The sequence below is a fragment of the Kryptolebias marmoratus genome, linkage group LG4 (genome assembly GCF_001649575.2).
Source record: "Kryptolebias marmoratus isolate JLee-2015 linkage group LG4, ASM164957v2, whole genome shotgun sequence".
In the NCBI taxonomy this organism is placed as follows: Eukaryota; Metazoa; Chordata; class Actinopteri; order Cyprinodontiformes; family Rivulidae; genus Kryptolebias; species Kryptolebias marmoratus.
In genome coordinates, this window is record NC_051433.1 from 1832700 (window position 1) to 1853773 (window position 21074).

The 21074-nt window shown below is 38.2% G+C and overlaps 1 protein-coding gene across 12 annotated transcripts in view; it reads left to right on the forward strand.

The window, feature by feature from the left end:
• ptprt (protein tyrosine phosphatase receptor type T) overlaps positions 1-21074 on the forward strand; it is a 302555-nt gene that overhangs the window by 200879 nt on the left and 80602 nt on the right. For 7 of the 12 annotated variants that reach the window (XM_017429241.3, XM_017429242.3, XM_025008820.2 and 4 more), the window contains one exon: positions 10152-10287. In XM_017429241.3, the coding sequence (XP_017284730.1) occupies positions 10152-10287 (136 nt within the window). Of the gene's footprint in view, positions 1-10151; positions 10288-16627; positions 16661-21074 lie in introns of all 12 variants that reach the window. The other 5 variants (XM_017429237.3, XM_017429238.3, XM_017429240.3 and 2 more) reach the window with 1 other exon arrangement.

Here is a 21074-nt window from a genome sequence, read left to right on the forward strand (position 1 = left end):
AATGAGAGATTTATGTCCACCTGGTTGTCTTCCTCTCCTCTTCAGCACATTAGACTCTAAATGTTATCAAACTGTTAGCCTCAGCATGGAGCCAGTATCTCACCTGCTGGAGACAAGTTTCTGAACGTTTTTTGTAAGGAAATCTGCAAAATGTCTGGAAACATTTGCAGAAGTTTTCAGTTTCCTCGCATGAGTTGAAGAGGCGAACGAAGACCAAGGTCCCCCTGGTGTCTAAAAGCTCGTATTGGATCCATATTTTGGTTAAAGTTGGACAAACATGTCTGTGCTGAAGCAGATCTTTGGTCTTTCTGTTTGGGCATACAGTAGATGTTAGCCTGAACCAGACATATTCTCTGTGACCATCAAATAACAGAGAACAGGAGCCATCTTAGCTTTTTGTTAAATTCTAAATCTACCTGTTGATTGGTCAGAACATTTGTGTTTTAGCCACATCCTCAGAAACCAGACCAGATGCACCAAAGTGATGATTAGCTGGTGGAAATATCTGTTTGTGTTATCATATGGGTGTGTAACTTATTGACTCTTCTTTTCCCCCAGTTTCGAAGAGAAGTGAATCCATTTAGTTAATCTAATATTAGTTGTAAAGCTCGTCAGTATGGAAATCTTAGCATAAAATTGAATTTGTTTTCTGTCACTTTGGAAACTTCGAGTCTAATCTCATCCAAAAAGTTGTGGAGTTGTAACAGACTGATGTCGACTGAAGCTTTGAGGATGTTGATGTATCTTCAGTGTTTACATGTGGAGAAATATTAAAGTAACTTGTTTCACAGACCCAACTGTTCAGGGTTGTTTACTTACCTAACCAACATGTGAGGTGTTTTAGTTTAAGATCGACAAGTCTCAGAATGAATAGTCTTATATCGAATTATCATGAGTAGCTCTGGGAGTATTAGTTGTGTGTCTGTCACCTTTTGGTCTGCGCAGGTTGCTTTTTAAAATCTCACGGCCTCCCCTTTTACTGCAGCTGTGCTTTAACATTCAGTTCGTGCCGGGCCTTGGTTGCTACCTTGTTAAAAACAAAGTCCCTTCAGAAAGGAATTAAAGCTCTTTTTGAACACCGTGTCTGTCTGTGTGAGCTGGTAATTGATTTGGTTTTCATACGTCGTTTTGTGTTGCATTATGGAGCTGTTTTCAGAAAATGGTTACAGCGGGGATAAAGAAACTGATGTGTAGCTGTCGATGCTGGTTTGTAGAGAGAAAACATGACTGGAGCATAAAATTCATGGCCATCAAACCCTGAAAGACACACATGCAATCATTTTGTCTGTGTAGTAAGGGCAGACTGTACTTTTAATTTTAGTTTTTATATTAAAAACCATTGAAGTGAATGTATGCTAATAAATACAGAGTACACTGCACACAACGAAGATAGAAAAACTCATCATTTTTGAGTCAATAAATTCCTTGTTGCTGTTTTTTGAATGGTTGACACAACCAGTTTAAGAGTACAGCTTTATCCAAATGCACTCATAAACACACATATATTTTAACTCTGAACTTTGCTGTAGAAACCAGGTAATGAAACCTTTCCTGTGGCTGCCGTATTCAAAGTTTTTGTAATTTGTTTTGCTGCAGCGTGATAATATAATACAATTTACAGTTTAAACTCCCTTTCAGCCATTCATCTGCACCATGGGTGTCAAACCCAGTGATGCAAATTAAATATTTGGTCCGAGCCAAGGGCCAATCACGATCAATATTTATTATAAATTACATAAATTAACCTTGGTTTTAGATGTATTGTGTCAAATCATCCATATAGAAATATCAATGACCTTTTCCCAGTTACAGATTATACAGAATTTAGAGCAAACAGACTTTAATGAACTCAGACAAATAGATCAAACTTCAAAAAGCTCATCATTAGCAGTCATTTCTTACGCCTCACTCAGCTTTTAAATGAAGTTTTTAACATTAAAACAGACAAAAACCTGATCATACAGAAATTAAAACTATATATTGTTGGCTTCAAGAGAAAACGTCACTAATTAGGCTCAGTTTTTTTAAGCAAAATAAGAATCAAGACTAGAGGGCCGGATGAAATGTTACAGAGGGCCAGATCTGGCCCGCGGGCCTTGGATTTGACACGTGTGATCTACACGAAGTAACTCAGAATGACAGTGAAAACAGAATTGTATACTTATCGATAAATTTATTAAAAATATTGAATCCTTTTGGATTTGAGGCGACCAGCCTGGCACATTTGGATCGGAGTGTTTTCCTCCCCGGCTCAGTCCAGTTAGGTGACGACCATTTGAACTATTTTTAGTTTTTTTCCAGAGATGTTCAGTCAGGGTTCTGGTCAAGGTTCTGTCAGATTTCACCTGAACCCCCATCTGTGTTGTCTTCTTTGTGTGTTTTGGGTCATTTTGATGGTGGTTCAGCTTTTCTTCAACCTTGACCAGTCTCTCAGTCTGTGCTGCTAAAAACATCCCCACAGGATGATGCTGCCACCGGTGGCCTTCTGTAGACCAGTCCATGCCTCTCCAGTTTATATCAAATTAATTTAATTTACCAGAGGGAGATTTAGTCGAGATGTAGACAAATCTCAGCAGAGATCAAGAGAAATGGGAGGAACCTGAGCTAAAGTACAAATGTTGTTGCAAAAAATCAATTTACTTTTTTAATTTTGTTTTTCCTTTGCCATTAGGATGTAAAGAGTGTAGATTTATGAGAACCAGATGAAATGAACCAATTGTAGCAGCAGACTGCACCATAAACCTGCAGAAGTGAAGAGGGGTCTGAATACTTTCTGAACCCACTTTAAGTTCTGTTCTGTGTTCTGCTGACCTCCACATAATGAAACTGGTGTCTGTGTGAGTCTGAGATAACTGATTAAACAACAACTATCAGTGCTGTTTACTAGTTATAATACAACAAAATCAGACATCTTTGTTTGGTAGATAACGATGCGGCTGGTAGTTTGGTTCACGTGGTCACACACACGTTCAGAAATATTAATAAACACAGAGCGAAGGACACGTTTCAGATCAGGTAGAGTGTTGTGGGAGCATAGTTTGGATTAGTAATCCTGTTAAACATGCTCAGCCATGCTAATCCACAAAGGATGCACCCTGCAGCTGCCGACAAACAAAGAAAACTAAAGCTTCAATTTGAGCCGAGACGCACACAAACACTTCTACAAACCGTCACACACATACACGTCCCTCTGCAGAACATACTGCTTTGTACTCACAAAAACACAGCGTCAAGATACTTTAACTGCTCCTTTTTAGTTCCCTCAAATGACTAAGAGATTTTCTAGCAATATGTTTTTGCAGGAAAACACTAACCTGCGAATACTACCTTAAATACACACAAACAAAAAGCACCCATCCTCACAAACTCAGAGTTTAATTTTCCGTTCGGTTCAGCTGCAGTTCGCAGCGAGCCGGGAGAATCAATCTTCTCTCTATTTGGATGAGATTATGTTTTTAATATCTCTGGCTTTACCCTCGATTTCTCCCTGATAATTTTATTGTGCTCTCCAAGCGGGTGAAATAAACAGCGGGGAAAGTGCAAAAAAGAGGTTGTAAAAATTAAAAGGATATTACACAAACAGACAGAAAAACACAAGTTGTTCTCACTCAGAAGCTGAAGACGTTCTGGGGATTAAAGAGTAAAAGAAACACAAAAAGTCCTCGTATTTTAACATTTAAAGTTAGTGATTTTTATTAATTATTCATGGGGTCATAATAAATCTAACGTTCAGCCTGTTAAAGCAGAATGTTTCTGTAACCGACGTGTTTTCTGTGAGCTTCCCGCCTCGTATCGGTGCTGCTTCCTGTCCGTGTGCAGTATTCCCCTGGTGTGAGAGCTTGTCACCGCCAAGGCCAAGTGGTTGTGAATTCTGGCGTCTGCAGAGGCAGCCGGAGCACTTAGACCTCTCACATCGACATTTCATGACCTCTCCGGGGGGGACTTCACAGGAAAAAACAGTTTTAAGACTCATCCGGGCATTACAGCATCAGTACAGTTCTATCTTTTTTTTCTTTTTAATCTTACACTGCGTGCACAAAGATTTTTTCTTCTGTTCATAAACAACACGACTTTAGACAAAAAGAACCAGGTGGAAAAGCAAATATGTTTACAGATATGTTAAAATTCACTGAATGCCCCTTTAGTCAAATCAGCTAATTCAGTTTAAATTTCACTCATTTTACATCTCGTTCTCTTACAGGGTTCTCTGTAGCATCATTTCTCATTAGAAGGTATGAAAACAAAAGAAAACATCTAATCATTTTAGAGACCTTTTGATCCCTTAAGATAAAAAAAATAAGCTATCTGTACATTTGTATGATTGAATCTGAACGTAAACTATAAAGGAGAAGTAAACTGAAGCTACTGAACTCTTCAGTCTTCGTGTGTTTGGATAAAGTTTCTTTTTAAAAATCTTGGTTTTGCAGCCAAGGGGCAAAAGTGTGATTGGTAGGAAATTTTAATAAACATCCTAATTTCACAAATATTTCTTATTGATTATGTATGCCTGTTAAAGAGGAAACAAGTCAATAATAAAATGATTATTTATAGTTGAGGGATTTATAAAGGGTTGCTGGAAATGGAGCCAACACTATATTGCTGCATTTTTTAGATTTGTCAACATCAGCCAAAACAGCAAAGTAATAAAATGTTCCTTTAAAAGTTCAAGAGAATGCTACTTTACAACCTAAAATATTTTACAGAAAATATTTGCAGACAGTCCTCTTATTCAGGACTGTGTTAAATATTAAATAATATATGTAGTTATATATCAAATATGCAAAGAAATAACCCGATTTGGGGACTATTCCTATTTAAATTATGTAAATAATTGCAGTATTTTATATACATATAACAGAGAAGTCTGTCGCTTGTTTTAAAATAAATCTGTTGCATGCAAAGTCTTGGATGCTTGGAGGGAAATAGTAGAAATGAACACGAGTCGGGGATCTTTGTGTTTTGACATGTAAATTTATTTCTGCAGAGATCTGCTGCTGCCTTGGAGCCTTGCAGGACCCCAGTCTGGTTTTATTATCTAAATTTACATTATTCTGTTATTTTGACAGAAGGTCATGACCCACCAGGACTATCTGCTAACTCCTGTGCGTTGTTTCAGTTTAGTTTATCTTAATCAAGCATGAATGAAAACTGTTTTCTGCCTTCTAGTTGTGCACGGACCTTTGATTACTTTGTACATAAATCCATTTTTATGTATGAACAACTGTTCTTTTTTAGCAGCTTGATATGTGCCAAGAAAACTGCACGGATAGCAACTGTCCAAGCTGGTGGTAATGTCAGGAGATGCATCCATAAAGTGAAACAGACCACCTGTTAGTTCATTGAGACAATTGAACTATAAATGAGGCCATAGCAGCCTGTAAATTGTATCTGCCCCGGCTGAGAATCAATCCTACTTTGCCGCGGTAATTTACTTTGACTCAAGTTTCACCCTTTTGTAATGAGCACCGTGGTATTATTCTCCTCAGTGTTGGTCAGAAAACGCCGTCAGAGTTCACCTGATTGGCTGAGCAGCTCCCAGCGCGATCGGCTGCGATGTCAAATGGGTCCTCTTCCGTTACATCATGAACTGTTGAACCCAATCAGCACGTGAGCCGGTGAAGTGTGAACAAATGGGGGTCGCAGTGAAATGTGCCAGGTGACACATACTGTGGATCACCCAGGGGGGAAACTGAGGTTTAATACACCTTTGAGGTGATTACCGGGGCGCAGACTAACAGGGAAACATGTGAACTCGTCTCTTGCATGATTGCCCAAGGCCCAGGCGTAAACATCACATCCTGAATGGGATGAGTTGGAACTTCTGTTCACCTCTGATTAGAAAAAGGACACCGTGTCAGTTATTTCTTTAAACTGCTAATGAGCAAATCACCCTTGATTGTCTAAAACGGAGTAATGAAATATTTAGAAGGCAGAGAGGATTTTGCTTTAACTGAGAGATTAAAGGTTGGGTTGTAAATGTTCGAGCTCTGTTACAGTTCTTAGGGCAAACAGTGATGGATTAAACACAAAGAAACACATACTGCAGCTTTTATGTTCACAGCAAACCTAAAGAACCGCGTTCAAAACCGACCAGTTTAATTTTTATGTACTGTAGAAGACAGTCTGAAGACGTTAGGCAGCAGTGAGAATAGAAACTAAATTTCTGAATTTTAAATCTTAATCATTAAGGCTCTGTTCACTGAGATTATCTGCTGCTCCTTTTATGCACACATCCACTGTAAGTTTGTGCCCTGACCACCCAAATTAAAATTAAAATTAAACCAGTTTTACTGGGTTTTATCCTCATCTAGTTGCTGTCAAACTTTGACTGTGTTGAAATATAATACAGATTATAGACCAAGAAACGTTGCTCACACTGATTAGGTGAACACTAGGTCTGTTCTGTTTGAAATAAATGCGTGACGGAGACTCTTCCTCTCAGCACGTAGCTGCAGCTGATCAGGGGAAGCTGTGATTGGACTGTGGGATCTTGTTCTTCATGTTCTCGTTCCACCCCTGGTTGGAATGATTAACAACTGAGAGGAAACAGTAAACTGTATTAAAGGAAGAAATGTTAAGAATATTCTTTCTCGTCGTTAATGTGAACATTGTCACCACCTGGTGGTGCAGCGTGAGCATTTCAGTGTTTTTGTTAAAATTATATAGACGTAAAAAAATATTTAAACGTCTAATATTTAAAGGTCTAATTCTTGTGAGTCTCAGAAAACTGTGAACATCAAGGACTTCTGTGTATTTATATAATTGTGCTTCACATTATTCAGCACTTTGCTGTTTATACATGCAAATAAATTTATTCCTCCAGGGCTTAAACACATTTATCTCTCTTCACAACTCATCCTTGTAATCCTGGTGTAGTTTGTCAGATGTGATCCTGTTCAGGGTGTTGTAGATTAGATTTTTCTGAAGAACACCCAACACCAGTTCAGTCTCCGGTCTTTGTGTTGACAACCTAAAGCTTAAATACACCGCTTTGTGCTGAACTCCTCTAATAAAATGTTCATCTGTTGATATTTGAAGACGCACGGGTTGAAGTGGGATTTGAAGCGTGGAATAGAAAGCGGCAGATAAATTCTGTTAATTTTAATTTTTTTAACAACGTGAAGACGAGGAGGCTGTTTCTGACTGAGCTACAAAGACGGTGATTGTGCCATCATTGAGGGCATTCAGATTTTCTTTTTTTTCTCGTCATCTCGTCAGCGCAGCCATTGAGGACTGCAGCAGCTATTACCAAGCGTGCCAAGGTTAGGTGCTTAAGCCGTTAGCTCGGTGCGATTCTGCTGCCAACCTTGTGTTGTTATTGCAGAGGGGGCGAAGATGAGAGAGACGAGGGATTAACTGAACTCCCACACAGCAGTATTACTCTATTAATCGGCTGTCTTTGTCTATCAAGGTTAGAACTGAAGTCTGCAGAAACGGGAGCATTTCGTGTTGAGTCACATGACTCAGGATTTTTACCTTTGCTCCTTTTCTTCTTCTCCTTTCTTTTCTTCTTTACTGTCCGAACGGTTTATGTTTGATGGACGTTGTCTATCATCTCTGTGTTTCTGGATTAGTTCCTGCTTTTGTGACTTGGACAAGCTTTTAGTTGTCCTCCTCGCCCCGTCTTTGTTTTGTCCAACAGAGCAGCTGTAAATGTTCCCACTCCTCTGTAGTTTGAGGACTCTCACCCTGTCGGACTGTTTCTGGTCTGCATGTATATAAAGTAGTATTAAATGTTTTACAGTTAGCACCTCGTGTGTCAGACTGCAGATTTTTTTTTTTGGAGAGCTTCCTGCAGTTAGTTTTCTTTCTCTGTTTTTGTTTAATATAGTCTGTGCTAAAACATTTTAATGAATTTTGAAACCTGGGGGCAGTGCGATGCTCTGGGCAAGGTTTAATTAGGGAGCCGTGGGTCCTGCCGTTCATGCAAACCTAAACATTGATGCTGATGCTTCTTCAAAGAAAGCGTATTCCTTAAAGGCCGCAGCCTCTTTCTGCAGAATAATATTCTCTGAAATGAATTTGTAGCCTTTAAATTCTGCAGATCTTAATCCATTCGAGCGTCTGTGGAGGCCCCACCTGACAGATTTTAGGACATAAAGGTTTTTACACCAACCTGCACCAGTTGGAGCTGACTTGGCTTGGAGGGGAAAAAAGAAAGCTTGCAGAAACTCTGAACTGAAGTGGAATTCTAGTTTTGTTTTTTTCAGTTGGTTGGTTGTAGTTTTATACTAATTTCATTTTATAATTTAGATTTTTTTTATGTCTTTAAAGACTTAAACTCCAGTCAGATGAAAGAAAACTTGATGGTTTTGGTTCAAATAAACTCCTGGAAAACAGCAGTATAGATTATCACTCACAAACACAAACAACTACATGATCACCCGTTTTTCTGGGCAGCAGCAAACAGGAAGTAGATCACATTCCTTGCATGGATTCTGAGTTTTTATCTCCTCCCCCCCCCTGATATCACCATCAGATCACCAGAATCTGTCAGTAAATCCTAATCTAGTAAAACAAATGTGTTAGTTAAAGAGTTTGGATTCAAGCATTTCCTGCACCACAAGACAACAAAATGAAAATCAGCTTTATTCTCACTGATCTGTTTTCCATAAAATGGTTCTGTTTATTGAAATTAGAGACACTTTATTGGGACTTTCACCCCTTTGAGCTGCAGACACAAACTTTAATACAGCAGCAGCAGAGCTCTTTTATTTTGAAATCCTCTCATGGCCTCCACCTCCTTCCAAATTTCCACCATCTGTTTGTGTGTTTGTCTGATCGGGTTATATTTTAAAATCAAAGAATGGTGCAGATTGAGTAACGTGCTTGCATGGCTTCTACGTTTGTTCAGTTTTGTTCTTTAGTGTTTAAAACCTCAAATTAACCCGAGACTTTGTTTCTGCTGCTCTTATTGTTTACATAATGTCCCATAATGTTGTTGAGTTTCTCTGGTAATGTTTCATATTTGGAACCAGTTGATGTAAAAGAAACTAAAGAGGTTTGATGATTTTGTTCCAAAATGAGTCTCCTGTCTTCACTACTCCAGATATTGTTTTAAACAGGGTTTTTTTTGGTTTTTCACCTTTTGTTCACATGTAAACAGTGATTTAGCTGCAAAAAACTGAGATTTTTAAAACTCAGTTTATTTCTGAGGACTCAAGAGAAACATCGACATAGCAGCCTGTTGTGATCCTATAAATTACAACATCCCTGGAGTTGTAATTACCTATTTTTTTTAAATTGGCATCACTGTCCTGATCTTCTACAGTCCTATAAACCTTTTATTTTTTAATTATCTTGTCAGCTGTGGTCAGAGGACTCTGAAGCTGCTTGGAGATGGTCCTGTAGCTTTTAGCTTTAACATGAAGATCTATAATCTTCTTTCTGGGCTCCTCCTCCTCCTCTCCACCTTCTCTCTGCTCCACGTTCGGTGTGGTGAACACAACCGAACCAAACTACCCAGAGGATGTTTGTTCGCTTTAAACAGGCTGAATGAAGACACCTGAGATACTAACTGTTAGTCTGAAACATGAAACATAACTAGAATGGAAAGAATAATCACCTCTTTAATGGGACCAACAAACCAGTTTGTCCTATTTTTGCAAATCTTTGTAAAATAAACAGTTTTTTGTTTCCTGTATCACACAAGGAAGGCCTGCAGATACAACAGGTTTATCTAAATATCTGGAGTACGACATTCAGGGCTTAAATAAAATATATTTTTTAAAAGATTCTTTATTTTTCCTGTGAATCTTCATGTTTCTCAAACAAAACTATTTTCTTTTAAATTTCATTTTTGAACAAAATTCCTGCCTTCCTCCTGGAGTTGCACCTTCTCACATATTTCGATCGTTTGCATGTTCCTTTCTCCTCCCCTGCATCATTTTCTCTGAGTTGTTTTTGGCTTTGTGCATATTGATGAAGTGCTTTGACGTCTCCCCGTTGGGACTAATGATGCTGTTTTCCCTCGGAGCTGACTAATGTATGTTTGGCGTACATGGAGGGGAAGTATGTGTGTAACTTCCTGCTGAATGTGTTTTTGTTTAATGTTTGGATACATATGATTCTTTCTGTGACTAACTGCCCACTGATATGACTTTCTTCATATCTGTGTGTGTGTTTGGTTATGTGTGTGTGTGTGTGTTTAGGTGCGTCCACGCAAGACTCGGACGCCATGGAGCCAGAGAAGCAGGTGGACAGCACGGTGAAAATGGCCGGAGTGATTGCAGGGATCCTCATGTTCATCATCATCCTCCTCGGAGTCATCCTCACCTTCAAGCGCAGGTATTCAGCAAACGTTGGAGTACAAAAGATTTTTAAGGCGTTGTTGTTCAACCATTGTTGGTAGCCTCTGTCCCAACCCACTTTATAATGAGTAAGCATTAATAACGGTCCAGTGGAATAGTCCTTTTAGTTTAGGAAGGTTTCAAACTCAGCCGCTTGAATTTTCTAAAATGTTAAAAGAAGAAACTAGAATTTTGTCTTCATCTAAAAAGGAAGTGTGTATAAATTATTCCATAAGCTACTGAACTAAATTATTTAATCTAACAGTGACTGAAATAGGAGTGGACCAGTTTTTGACTTCAAAGTATCCCACAGTTTTTAAAGCCCAGAGCGTATTTTTGTTTTTTCCAGCTGAAACAGTTTTTAATCTTTCTCAGTGACTCTGAGAAACTGAACTGTTGTTTCCAGCACCCATCACTCTTTAATGACCCTTTTTTTTTTACTTACATTTGTCTCAAGCTGCAACAGGAACCATATTTGATCCAGGCGGCCTGCAGGCTGATAACTCTGACTTTAACTATCAGTACACTCATTTTTATTCATTCTAATTTTTTGAGCACCAGTTTTCCCTCAAACCTCTCCTATTTGTAGACATTTTAAAACAAAGATAATATTTTGGGACTATTCAACTGGACTGTTTTTATTTTTTTGCTCCTCTGCAGGAAACGCAACAGAAACTCAAGTTGGTAAATTTGTAAAACCATTTTGTTTGAGATGGAGACTACCAAATATCATGATGAGTTTTATAACTGTATGTCTGCTCAAATTAAATCTTTAGAGCTAAAATGAGTTAGAAGTGTCCTCATAGCTCCTGGCAGGTAGAAACGATGTTCTGATCGTTACAGATGCTCAGTTTTACACCTCTGCATCAAACAGGAAGTAAGAAATAAGAGGAAGTAAAGTGTTAATTATTTCAGGGTTTAGTCAACAAAAGGTTTCTGTGGAAACCAAAAACTAAAAGCTTTAAGTTCTTCAGGCGACACAAAAATCAACGAGTTTTAAACCTGGAAGCAAATTTAATCCTCTAAAACAAACATGATGTTTTTAAGATTTATTCTGATTTTGTTTTTTTTACACAAAACTTGTTGTGTCGTTAACACAACCTGCCACCATCACCTTCCTTTACCTTTTCTTCTTCTCTCTATTTCTTCATCAGTCCTCACATCCTCCTCTTCATCACGCTGCTTACAGTTTGTTTTGCTGGAACTCATATTTGTTTTTGTTTTATTTATTATCTGACTTCACATCTGACAGAGAAGCTTCGAACCTAAAACTCTAATTTACAAAAACTAAATAACTTTAATGAAGAGACTTTTAATACGCATCTTATCAAAGTATATCTTCTGTTTTTACAGTGAAGGTTTGTAACTTTTGGTTAATCAGGACCACAGGAGGCACTTTTAAGTTTCTTTCTGCACAGATTTCTTCATAAAAAGCTTTTACTTCTGCAACACTTGTGCATGAAATCGCTTGTTGTTGTTTTTAGGTGGGAGGCCTGTTCCACATGTCTTCTGTCATTTAATTTGATCCTTTTCCATCTTTAAAATAAATAAAAGTTTGACTGACCCACCAACAAACTCAGCAGATTAAAAGATTTTGTTGAATTTTGATGCACTTTTAAAGCAAAAAGTTATTTTTAGTTTTAAAATGCATCAGCGTTGCTCAGATGCTTATTTGCAGATTTCAGTCGATATGTTTTGTGGTGAAGATCCAGGCGAAGTGTTCTTCTAATAATTATTTTTTGAAGGTCGTGTTTATGGAGTTGAAGCTGAGCAGCTCCACTCCGGAGGCCGATCAATCTTCCTGAAGGACAAAAACTGGATCAAATTTTAGTTACAGGAAAATGTCAGATTCTTTACAGCTGCAATGAAACTGTAGATTTATCTGATGAACAAACTTGGACAATCATTTTCCAGAGACAAATGGCAGAAATTGGGCAGAACAGGACAAATTTGACCTTACCTGCATAGCATATTTGACTAAAAACATTTTACTTTCTTATCTCTTTGCTGCCTTTTAGTTCCTTGTTGAAAAGATGGCATATCTTTTATATATTAACTTCAATATCTGACTGCATGGTGCAGTTAAAGCTTCTTTCTTAAACATACAAAATACGGGTCCACACCCACAGAACGGAAAATAAAACCTTATTCACATGTAATACACCTAGAAAAATAAAATCTCATTTTTATTCTCCAGACAATATTAGATTCATTTCAAGTCATATAAAAAGGTTTAAGGAGTCAGCCGGGGCACGAAAGGTCAGCTGGTGATGCTAATCAGAGGCTAACCCCGGCTAACGCAGAGCCGCTCGAACACCGAGAGGATAGAAATCCATCAGAGTCAGAAGAAGAAAGACGATTAAGCAAGATAAGAGCAGGTAGAGACCTGAGAGGAGGGCGAAGATAAAAAGACAGAAAGGAAGAAAATGTATGAGGTTTGAAAAATATGAAAATTGAAAGCAAGGCAGCGCTGCTTGACCCGGAGTTCAAGTGGATATGCTAATCAGAGTCTAACCAGGCTAGCAGGGCATGGGATGCATAAAAAAAGCCAATTATAAGGCAAACAGTGGATATGCGGTAAAAGGTGGAATAATACAGGAGACAGGAGAGGCGGGAGGGATGTTTTAGATTTCAGGTAACTCGGGTCAAAAGGTCACCGACTGATAAACTGCTGATGTGGAGATAAAACAAAGACAATCATGTAAATAATCAAACGAAAATAAATTTCAAATATGACATGAATATAGTCAGAGGGGCGATTTAATTATACTTTAATAATTGTTTGGTTACAACATTTTTATAAGTAAAATAAAATGGTAATAATGGCTCAATAATGGAAAATCTAATGAAGGAAAAAGTTGGGAATGACAGCAACAGGCTGAGACGTGCACACTTCAAATTCGTTTCTCTCTGGGCTGCAGATAAAAGTTGGTGACTCCGAATTACGAGAAGATTTTAACTTGTAATTTCAAGGATTTTATTGTTTGTGACCAATGAGCCGCGAGGCTGCGTTTGAAACAACTGATCTTTGAAAATAACAGCTTATTTTTGTACACATTGTAAAACTATTCTAAGAAATGCACATTATTTCATTGGTACCTTCCTCAGCTTGCTTTTATCCCACATTTATAATTTAATTTACTGCAGTAAGCAGGGGTGGAAATCAGCACCCGCCACCCGCCAAATGCGGGTAAATATTTGAAGTGCCGGGTGAATTTGATCAACACACGCCACTGTGGCGGGTTGGCAATTTGAACAGAAAATGTGTTATTTGTCCTCCTGACATATAGGGGGCAGCAATGTGCTCGAGTTGCTGCTGTTACGTCGAGCCGCGTTCCCCCATCAGATACGGTTCCCCCTGCGTCTCCGTAAATAATGACTTATCTATTAACAGAATTGTTTAGAGGGGNAAATATTNNTNATTAAAAAAACAAAAAAACATCATTCTTTTAAAAATAAAATGTGCTAATAATATCATAATACAGAGGAATAAACACAGTTGAGGACTTTTTGGTAAATTATTTTTGTCCTGTGTTTTAGAGGGGGAACTGATTATTTCAGACGGCTGAAATATTTGGTTGAAATTTTTAATTTCCACCCCTGGCAGTAAGTGAAGGAGGGTGTATTTGGACCAGTTTTTTAATAACTGTTTATCATCGGTGTAACTTTTAGGCCGCTTGTTTTCTGTCAGAGGAGCTCTTCCATTCAGAGACGCTCACAACAACTTTGTTACTATTTCAATACAAAGACGACATGTTTAAAACTCGAGCAACATGGCTGCACGCCTCTACGACTCATGCAGACATGAATATCGTTCATCAACTCCTCCCAGCCCAGGGAGAGACCAGCTTAAGGAAAACTTGAAGGAAAGAAAACCAAAACGACTTGACATGGAAACAGAGGAGATGAGTGCAGATAAATGGACTCAGACAGGAGTTTTCCAATATTGGAGACCATTTTCTTGGGTCATTTATATTTCAAACCTGCACACCTCATCCATTTATTCCCGCGGGAGAGAAAGTGTCCCTTTTTTAAATTGAAAGTGTTTTGCAAGCGTTTTAGCCCCCATAAATTATTCTGTGAAGGAACTTTTCAGGAAGCAATTGCAATTGCTCAATTAATCTTTTAAAAGATTGCAACACATGTTTTTAAATGGACTTTTGAAGAAAGGATGTTGCAGATAATGTAATAAAAAATGGAACATCGTCGGACATGGTTGAAGTCTTAATGGGGATTCAGTGTTCCTGCAGCCCGGGGGCTCAAACTAGCAGCACCAGAAGATACACTTTTCATAAAAATGTTGAAACAGAATTGATGAATAATTAATGTTCCCGGCACTCCCCAAACAAGGGCTGATTTGTGATGCCAACAGCAGCAGACCTGGGCTGAGGAACTGAGGAAAAAGGTGACATCTCTGGAACGGCAAATTAATGGAAAAAGAATGTTCTTTAAACTTTCCCCACCCTGACTCCTTTCCATCACAGCTCTTTAAAAGTCTGACTCGGCAGCCATCTTTTGGTGAGTTTTTGTTTTATCTGAAGCTCCCATACACCTCCAACGTCCTGGTCAACCTTTACAGGAGACAAAACCGTGATGGATTACCAACGAGTCGAATAAACAAGTCAAAAGAAAAATATTCACACCCGAATCAGGACCGAACCCCTGGCTGAGCAGAGCCTTTCCCTCCAGGTAGAACCCTGCTTATAGAAATAAATCCTCTCACACAGAGGTGAATAAATTATATGCACATTTTTATGCACACTATAGCATAGAATAAGTGATTTTTAGAAGAGTTTGTGTGAATTTGTAAGAAAAACTGATGTTTTTTGTCTACAGCTGACTAACTTTAGGTGTCAGGTGCTTTAATTAATCAACCTGAGCAATCACAGTCAGTCTTTTTACAGATATTGAGCTAAAACATGGAGCGTTATTAGCTGATCCCTGACTCACAGATCACACAGGAGCTTTAAAACTTTAGCACACAGAATGGTGGTTGATCAGCATTTCCAGTTTTCACGTATTTATGAATGTATGACGTCTCTGCGAGTGGGTATAAATGAAAGTTTGTTCAAAGCCCCTTTATTAGACTTGAGGAGCTAAAGTCATAAATTTGTAAAAGTGAAGACGTGTAGACGGCGAGGGAGTCTGCAGACCCAGACGGTTCTTTGGGAAAAGCTGCAGAGGATTTGAAGTCTCTTTGGAAGGGATGATGGGGATGGGAGGACATGTTATGCAAACTTGTTAAAACAAAAAAAGGCTTATGAAGTTGAAATAATTTTGTTCTCTGAATATGAATCACATGTTTGCAGTAGTTTAGCTACAAAAAAAAACTGAAGTAAAGTTTCTCCTGAGGGGATTTTCTGAGTTTGATAACTGGAGAAAATAAAGCTCGATTCCACTTTTTACCAAGACTTAAATCCACAAATCTAATCCGTCAGCCGACGTATGAAGAGATAATTACGGTAAAAATATTTGGAGAAACATTGTCTGAATGTGCACACATCAATACACAGTTTTGTTTTTTTTTTGTTTTTTTTGCTGCAGTCTTCGTTTTGTGATCCATCCCAGCTTCTCCTCACTGCCTCTCATCCTAACAGCAGAAATAATCTTTCATACACTTTTTGTAACATTTCTCCCATATTGCAGCCATCATGGATAACTGATTAATACTTTATATAGATGTTTTTAACAAAATACGAACTGAACAGGCAGAAAAAATAAAGTGACAAAATAAAAATAGTCTCAAAGATTTTAGCAGAACTCATAGTAACACTGAAGGCTTTTTTAGCATTCTTTTCTGCAGTTTTCTCCTTTAAAGTAATTTATGGTGACAAAAAATATAAATGTATAATATAAATGTTTTTATTTTTGCTTCTCTCCATTAAACAGCTGAGGATTTCCTCACCTGTTTATTTGGCTCCCGTCGATAAATTGTTCATGAAAGCTGTAATAGTCCGTCACCTGGATAAACCCTGTTTGTTTGTCTGTCACATGAGCAGGTCTGATTTTTTTCTTTCATAGCTGCAGAGACAGATAAAAATCAAATTAAAATCTGTTTCTTAATTTTTTTCTGTTGAACAGGGTTCCAAATTGCCAGAAAGACAACTTTAGTGAAAAACAAAGTGATAACTTCTTGGAGTTGAGTCAGAATCTAAGTGTCAGCAGAAAGGGGTAGGGGTTAGAAATAACGAGGTTTTGCAGATGAAACAGATGTCTTTCTCACAACAACTTCTCTGACTCGAGTCTCACGCCCTTTTATGTCTCTTTCTTCCCGTTTCCTGTCTTTGGCTCCACCCCTCCTGTCCCGTCCTGTACCTGCCTTGCCCTTGCTCCAATAGAGAGATTCACACATGGAGAACTCTGAGCGTGGGGTATTGTATGTTTACTTCTAGACATGAATGCATCCACTCCGTTTCTCACTCTGACTCTCACCTCTGCTTTGCTGACATTTTGAACTTTTCCAAATGCATCTTTTCACAACCAACCACCTGAAATAGTTCACTGTAAACATCTGATGCATCAGATTTGGTAAATGTTATGTGGAGTACTTAATAGTATTTTACTTAAAGTAGAAACCAGTCAAAGTGATTGCAGTTTGGAGAATCAGGGAGAAACTCTCATTTAGGAGTCTAACACAGCTACTCAAAGCAGGAACCAATCAAGAATGAATTTCCACCATTTAAAACAAACAAACAAAACTTTTCCTGGCAGTTTGAAGGAAGGTAAAGCCATGTAATTTTACACCCAGTCATTTTTGCATGAGGCTTTTTCTATTGGCACAAATGTCTGTGTTGCTAAGCTAACTGCATGAGCTGCAGCTGCTGAAGGATCCCAACGCTGATGAGTCCTTCAACCAACAAGTCGTATTTATAGAATCTGTCCCTCTCCTGCTCTGTCTCCATCTATCCATCTGGTTATCTAGTTTATAAAAAGTTTTCACCCTCTTGGTAGGTTTACACACAACCCATAGTCCTTCCATGTCTTGATGATGGATTTAACGGAGATCCTGGGAATGTTTAGGGCCTTGGAAATTCTTTTGGATCCATCCCCTAACTTGTACTTTTCAATAATCTTTTCTCTGAGTTGAATTTGGACAGTCACTTTAAAAGGGCTGAATATTTATTTTACATTACATACTCTTTAATTGGTGACCATGATTGATTTATTACAGCAATAAAAGCATAAAACATCCAAGGGTGTGAATACTTTTTATAGACACTCTACCTACTGCAGACATTAGCATTAGCCTCAGTTAGCATGCTGGGTTGGCTCAGGCCTGTTACTGAACCAAGGCATACATGGTGGGTGGAAAAACTAGTTACAGCACTAAGAAATGGCTGCCTCATGATATCTGGCAGGATTTCCTGAACCAGCAAAGTCCCGTTTAAAACAGTCAAAGTGTAAAGAGCAGCTTTCCTGCTTCTGAAACAAGTTAAATGTTCCTGCTGGGAGAGTTTGAAGTAGTTTCAGGCAGAAACTGCCTCTTTGATGGACCCTGTTAGCCGTTAGCTGTTAGCTCGATGTATCCATTAGCATTTTTCCCCGACCACTTTGCTTTCTGCTACAGGTTAGATACTGATTAGTCCTCAAAGTCTACGTAACCTTTACCAGTTCCTTTCAGTAAGAACTCATTAAAAAGAGACATCTTAAAGGAGCACTCAGTTTTAGCTTGGGGCAGCTGTTTACCTCTTACAACTTTAAGCATTAATAAGTTGCTGACTTTGCCCATTCACTTCGTAATTGCTGCGGTTACAAATCTCCACAATGCTGAAAAGAGTCAGAAAATGTGCTGTCCTAAGCAACGCTTAAAGAAGAGAAACATGGAGCACCTGATGTATTAGTCTGAGTGACACACATGTATTTTTCTCTTGCTGAGAAGAAGCAGCAGGAGTTAAAGCTCCGCTCAGCACCATTAAACTCTCAGATCCGTGTCACTAAACGGTTTAAAAACAGGCGTCTCTGCTCCTCAGAGTTTTAATACAGGCCATTATAGAAGCACTCATTTATGTGCTTGTTTTCCATCCTCCCTGAATACTCCCATAGTTAGCATGTGTTTGGCTTTTTCCCTTCTTGGCTAAATTACACATCTTTAGGTGGTGGGATGTTTTTATTTGTTTTAATTGGACCTTTGCACCAACTACATGTGACTTTCAGCTTTTATTATTCAGGGAAGAAATAAGTTACACAAATATAAGATGCTTTTGGTAAACCCTCCCCTGTATGTTCCAATCCCTTCATATCACTGTCGTACATCATCTGTTTTTGCTGATATTTGTCAAAATGTGCGTTTAAAGCGACACAAATCCATCCACCTTTCATTTGTCTTCATGATGAGAGATGTTTTATTTGTTTAATACTTCCTCTGGCGTTTACTTTCAGTAATATTGTTATTTATGGAAATATTCATACCAGTAGTCAAAGTGGAAATGCAGGTAAAAACTAAAGTGAGTGTTTGACGTTATTCTGCTCTCTAGGATGGGAGCAGGTCGGCGTAATTGAATTTCAGATCAGAGGAACCAATTATTCAGGAAATCGAAGGCGAGAGTGAAGCCAGTTGGCCTCGGTGTTGGAGAAGGAAAAGGTGAAAAAAAAATTAGTTTTAGTTTGTAGGTGAGAGATTTGTCTTTGAATTTAACAGATAAAACATAGGTGGATAATTAAGTAGGCGATACGTGGAGATATCTTGCCAAATGAAAGTGACGCTTCATAAATATCTCCACCCACGCTGTTCTGGGCTCGGAGACAATCCGCTCCGCTCGTCACGCCGCTAATGCTTGGATTTGTTTTCCTCTAATTTAATCCCACTTTACATTTACAGTTACACACACCTCGATACTCCACCTACAACATGAAGCATTAAAAGTTTCACTTTTATGACAGAAATACACTTTAATCAGAGCAATTTATAGAAACAAAATTTTGGCTCATTCAACAATCATTGTTTTAAAAAGTTTTACTCCAGTTTCAACCAATTCCAAGTCTTTTGAGTAACTTTTATAGGTCAAAACATTACATACATTTCTCACCTTTAAATACCTGAATAATTGCTCATTCTGATCATAATTCAGGTTTTAGTTTTATTTTACTTTAATTACTGATTATCCAACATTAAAATGCCGTTGCAGTTCTCGATAAAAAACAAAAAGTAAACCAGTAACTGCTATGAATATAAAATAATGAAGGATCTTCAGCGATGGTTATTTAAAGAAGCTCCTTGTCGTAACACGAGATTATCACAAAACCTATTGTGTTACTTTAACCGCAGACGTTGTGTTACTTTAACTGTAGACGTTGTGTTACTTTAACTGTAGACGTTGTGTTACTTTAACTGTAGACATTGTGTTACTTTAACTGTAGACATTGTGTTACTTTAACTGTAGACATTGTGTTACTTTAACTGTAGACATTGTGTTACTTTAACTGTAGACATTGTGTTACTTTAACTGTAGACATTGTGTTACTTTAACTGTAGACATTGTGTTACTTTAACCTGCAGAAAAGTTCAGGGCTGGTAGAGGTGCTGCAGAGAAGAATTACACTTTTTAGAGCCAATTCTCACCACGACTACGTGTTTTAAAGGAACTTTTTGTCATTTTGTCACAATCTTACACACTTCTTAGAGTTATGAAACATAAATCTCTACTACACTACTTTGTATTTTCAAACAGAAGAAATATTGATGCTATAGCTTTAGGTAGTAATAACATCTACAATAAGACGGCTGAAAGTACAAAAGAACGTTCTGATCTTATCTAAAGATTCCCCACAAAACACATGTAGATGTTTTACATTCTTTACTACTTCAATAATAAACTTTTTCATCAAAAGAAAACTTGATTGGCCAAAGGATTGGGATAAAGAGCCAAATGTTGGAAAAAAAAAATGTAAAAACGACTCATCAGAGGGCAGTTTCTGAATTTATCAACTTTACATGGATTCTCCCAAAAAAGTTTTTAAAATTCTCTTTGGAAAACATTTTCTAAAACTACTTTTTCTTGGTAAAAATGTAATTTGTATGAGAGGTGCAAATGCAGCAAAAAATGTTAGTATGAACATTTAATGTATTATTAGCTGCAGAGTCCTCAGCTAAACACAACCTGCTGAACAAACACCTCAGCTTCTACTGGAACACAACTCTGAAAGTTGTGCTGATGGCACAAAAATGAGCTGCTAAACTCACAGGTCTGCGACGGTCGGAGACTAGTTAGCAGCTCGAAATTACAAGAAATCAGGCAACTTTTCTGTGGCGGTCTCACTGAATTCTGAATGTTTGCAACGAGCAAGCCAAGCGGCGGAGTTCGGCTCAGACAGCTTTTTGAAAATCACGGGCTATTTTTGTGTGCACAGCTTACAGAACTACATTTTAGGCCTTGCACATTATTTTGTTGCCCACATCATGCCTGCCTCGGCTTGCTTTACACTCACCTTGTTAGCCGCCCTCACATTTATAATTTGATCTACTGGAGTGAAGATGGGCAGATTCTTAATCACTTCGTTATCAACGTGGATATTAACCTCAGATGATTTCAGTCAGAGGATAGCTCCCATTCAGGTTAAAATGGAAGTGAGAAACAAAGTTGTGTCAAAGCTATGACAACTATAAAAACTTGAGGTTGTATCTAAACCCCAGCTCGGTGCTAAAAGGGCTAAAAGTTCCTCAGCTCTTCTCTGGCTTTTAATGTGCTGTACCTCCTGCCAGTGGACAGCAGTTGGAAGAGAGGATGCCCACAGTGTGCTTTCCTTCTCATTGTGGTAGAATAAATAGAGTCCAACTGGTAGCTCATT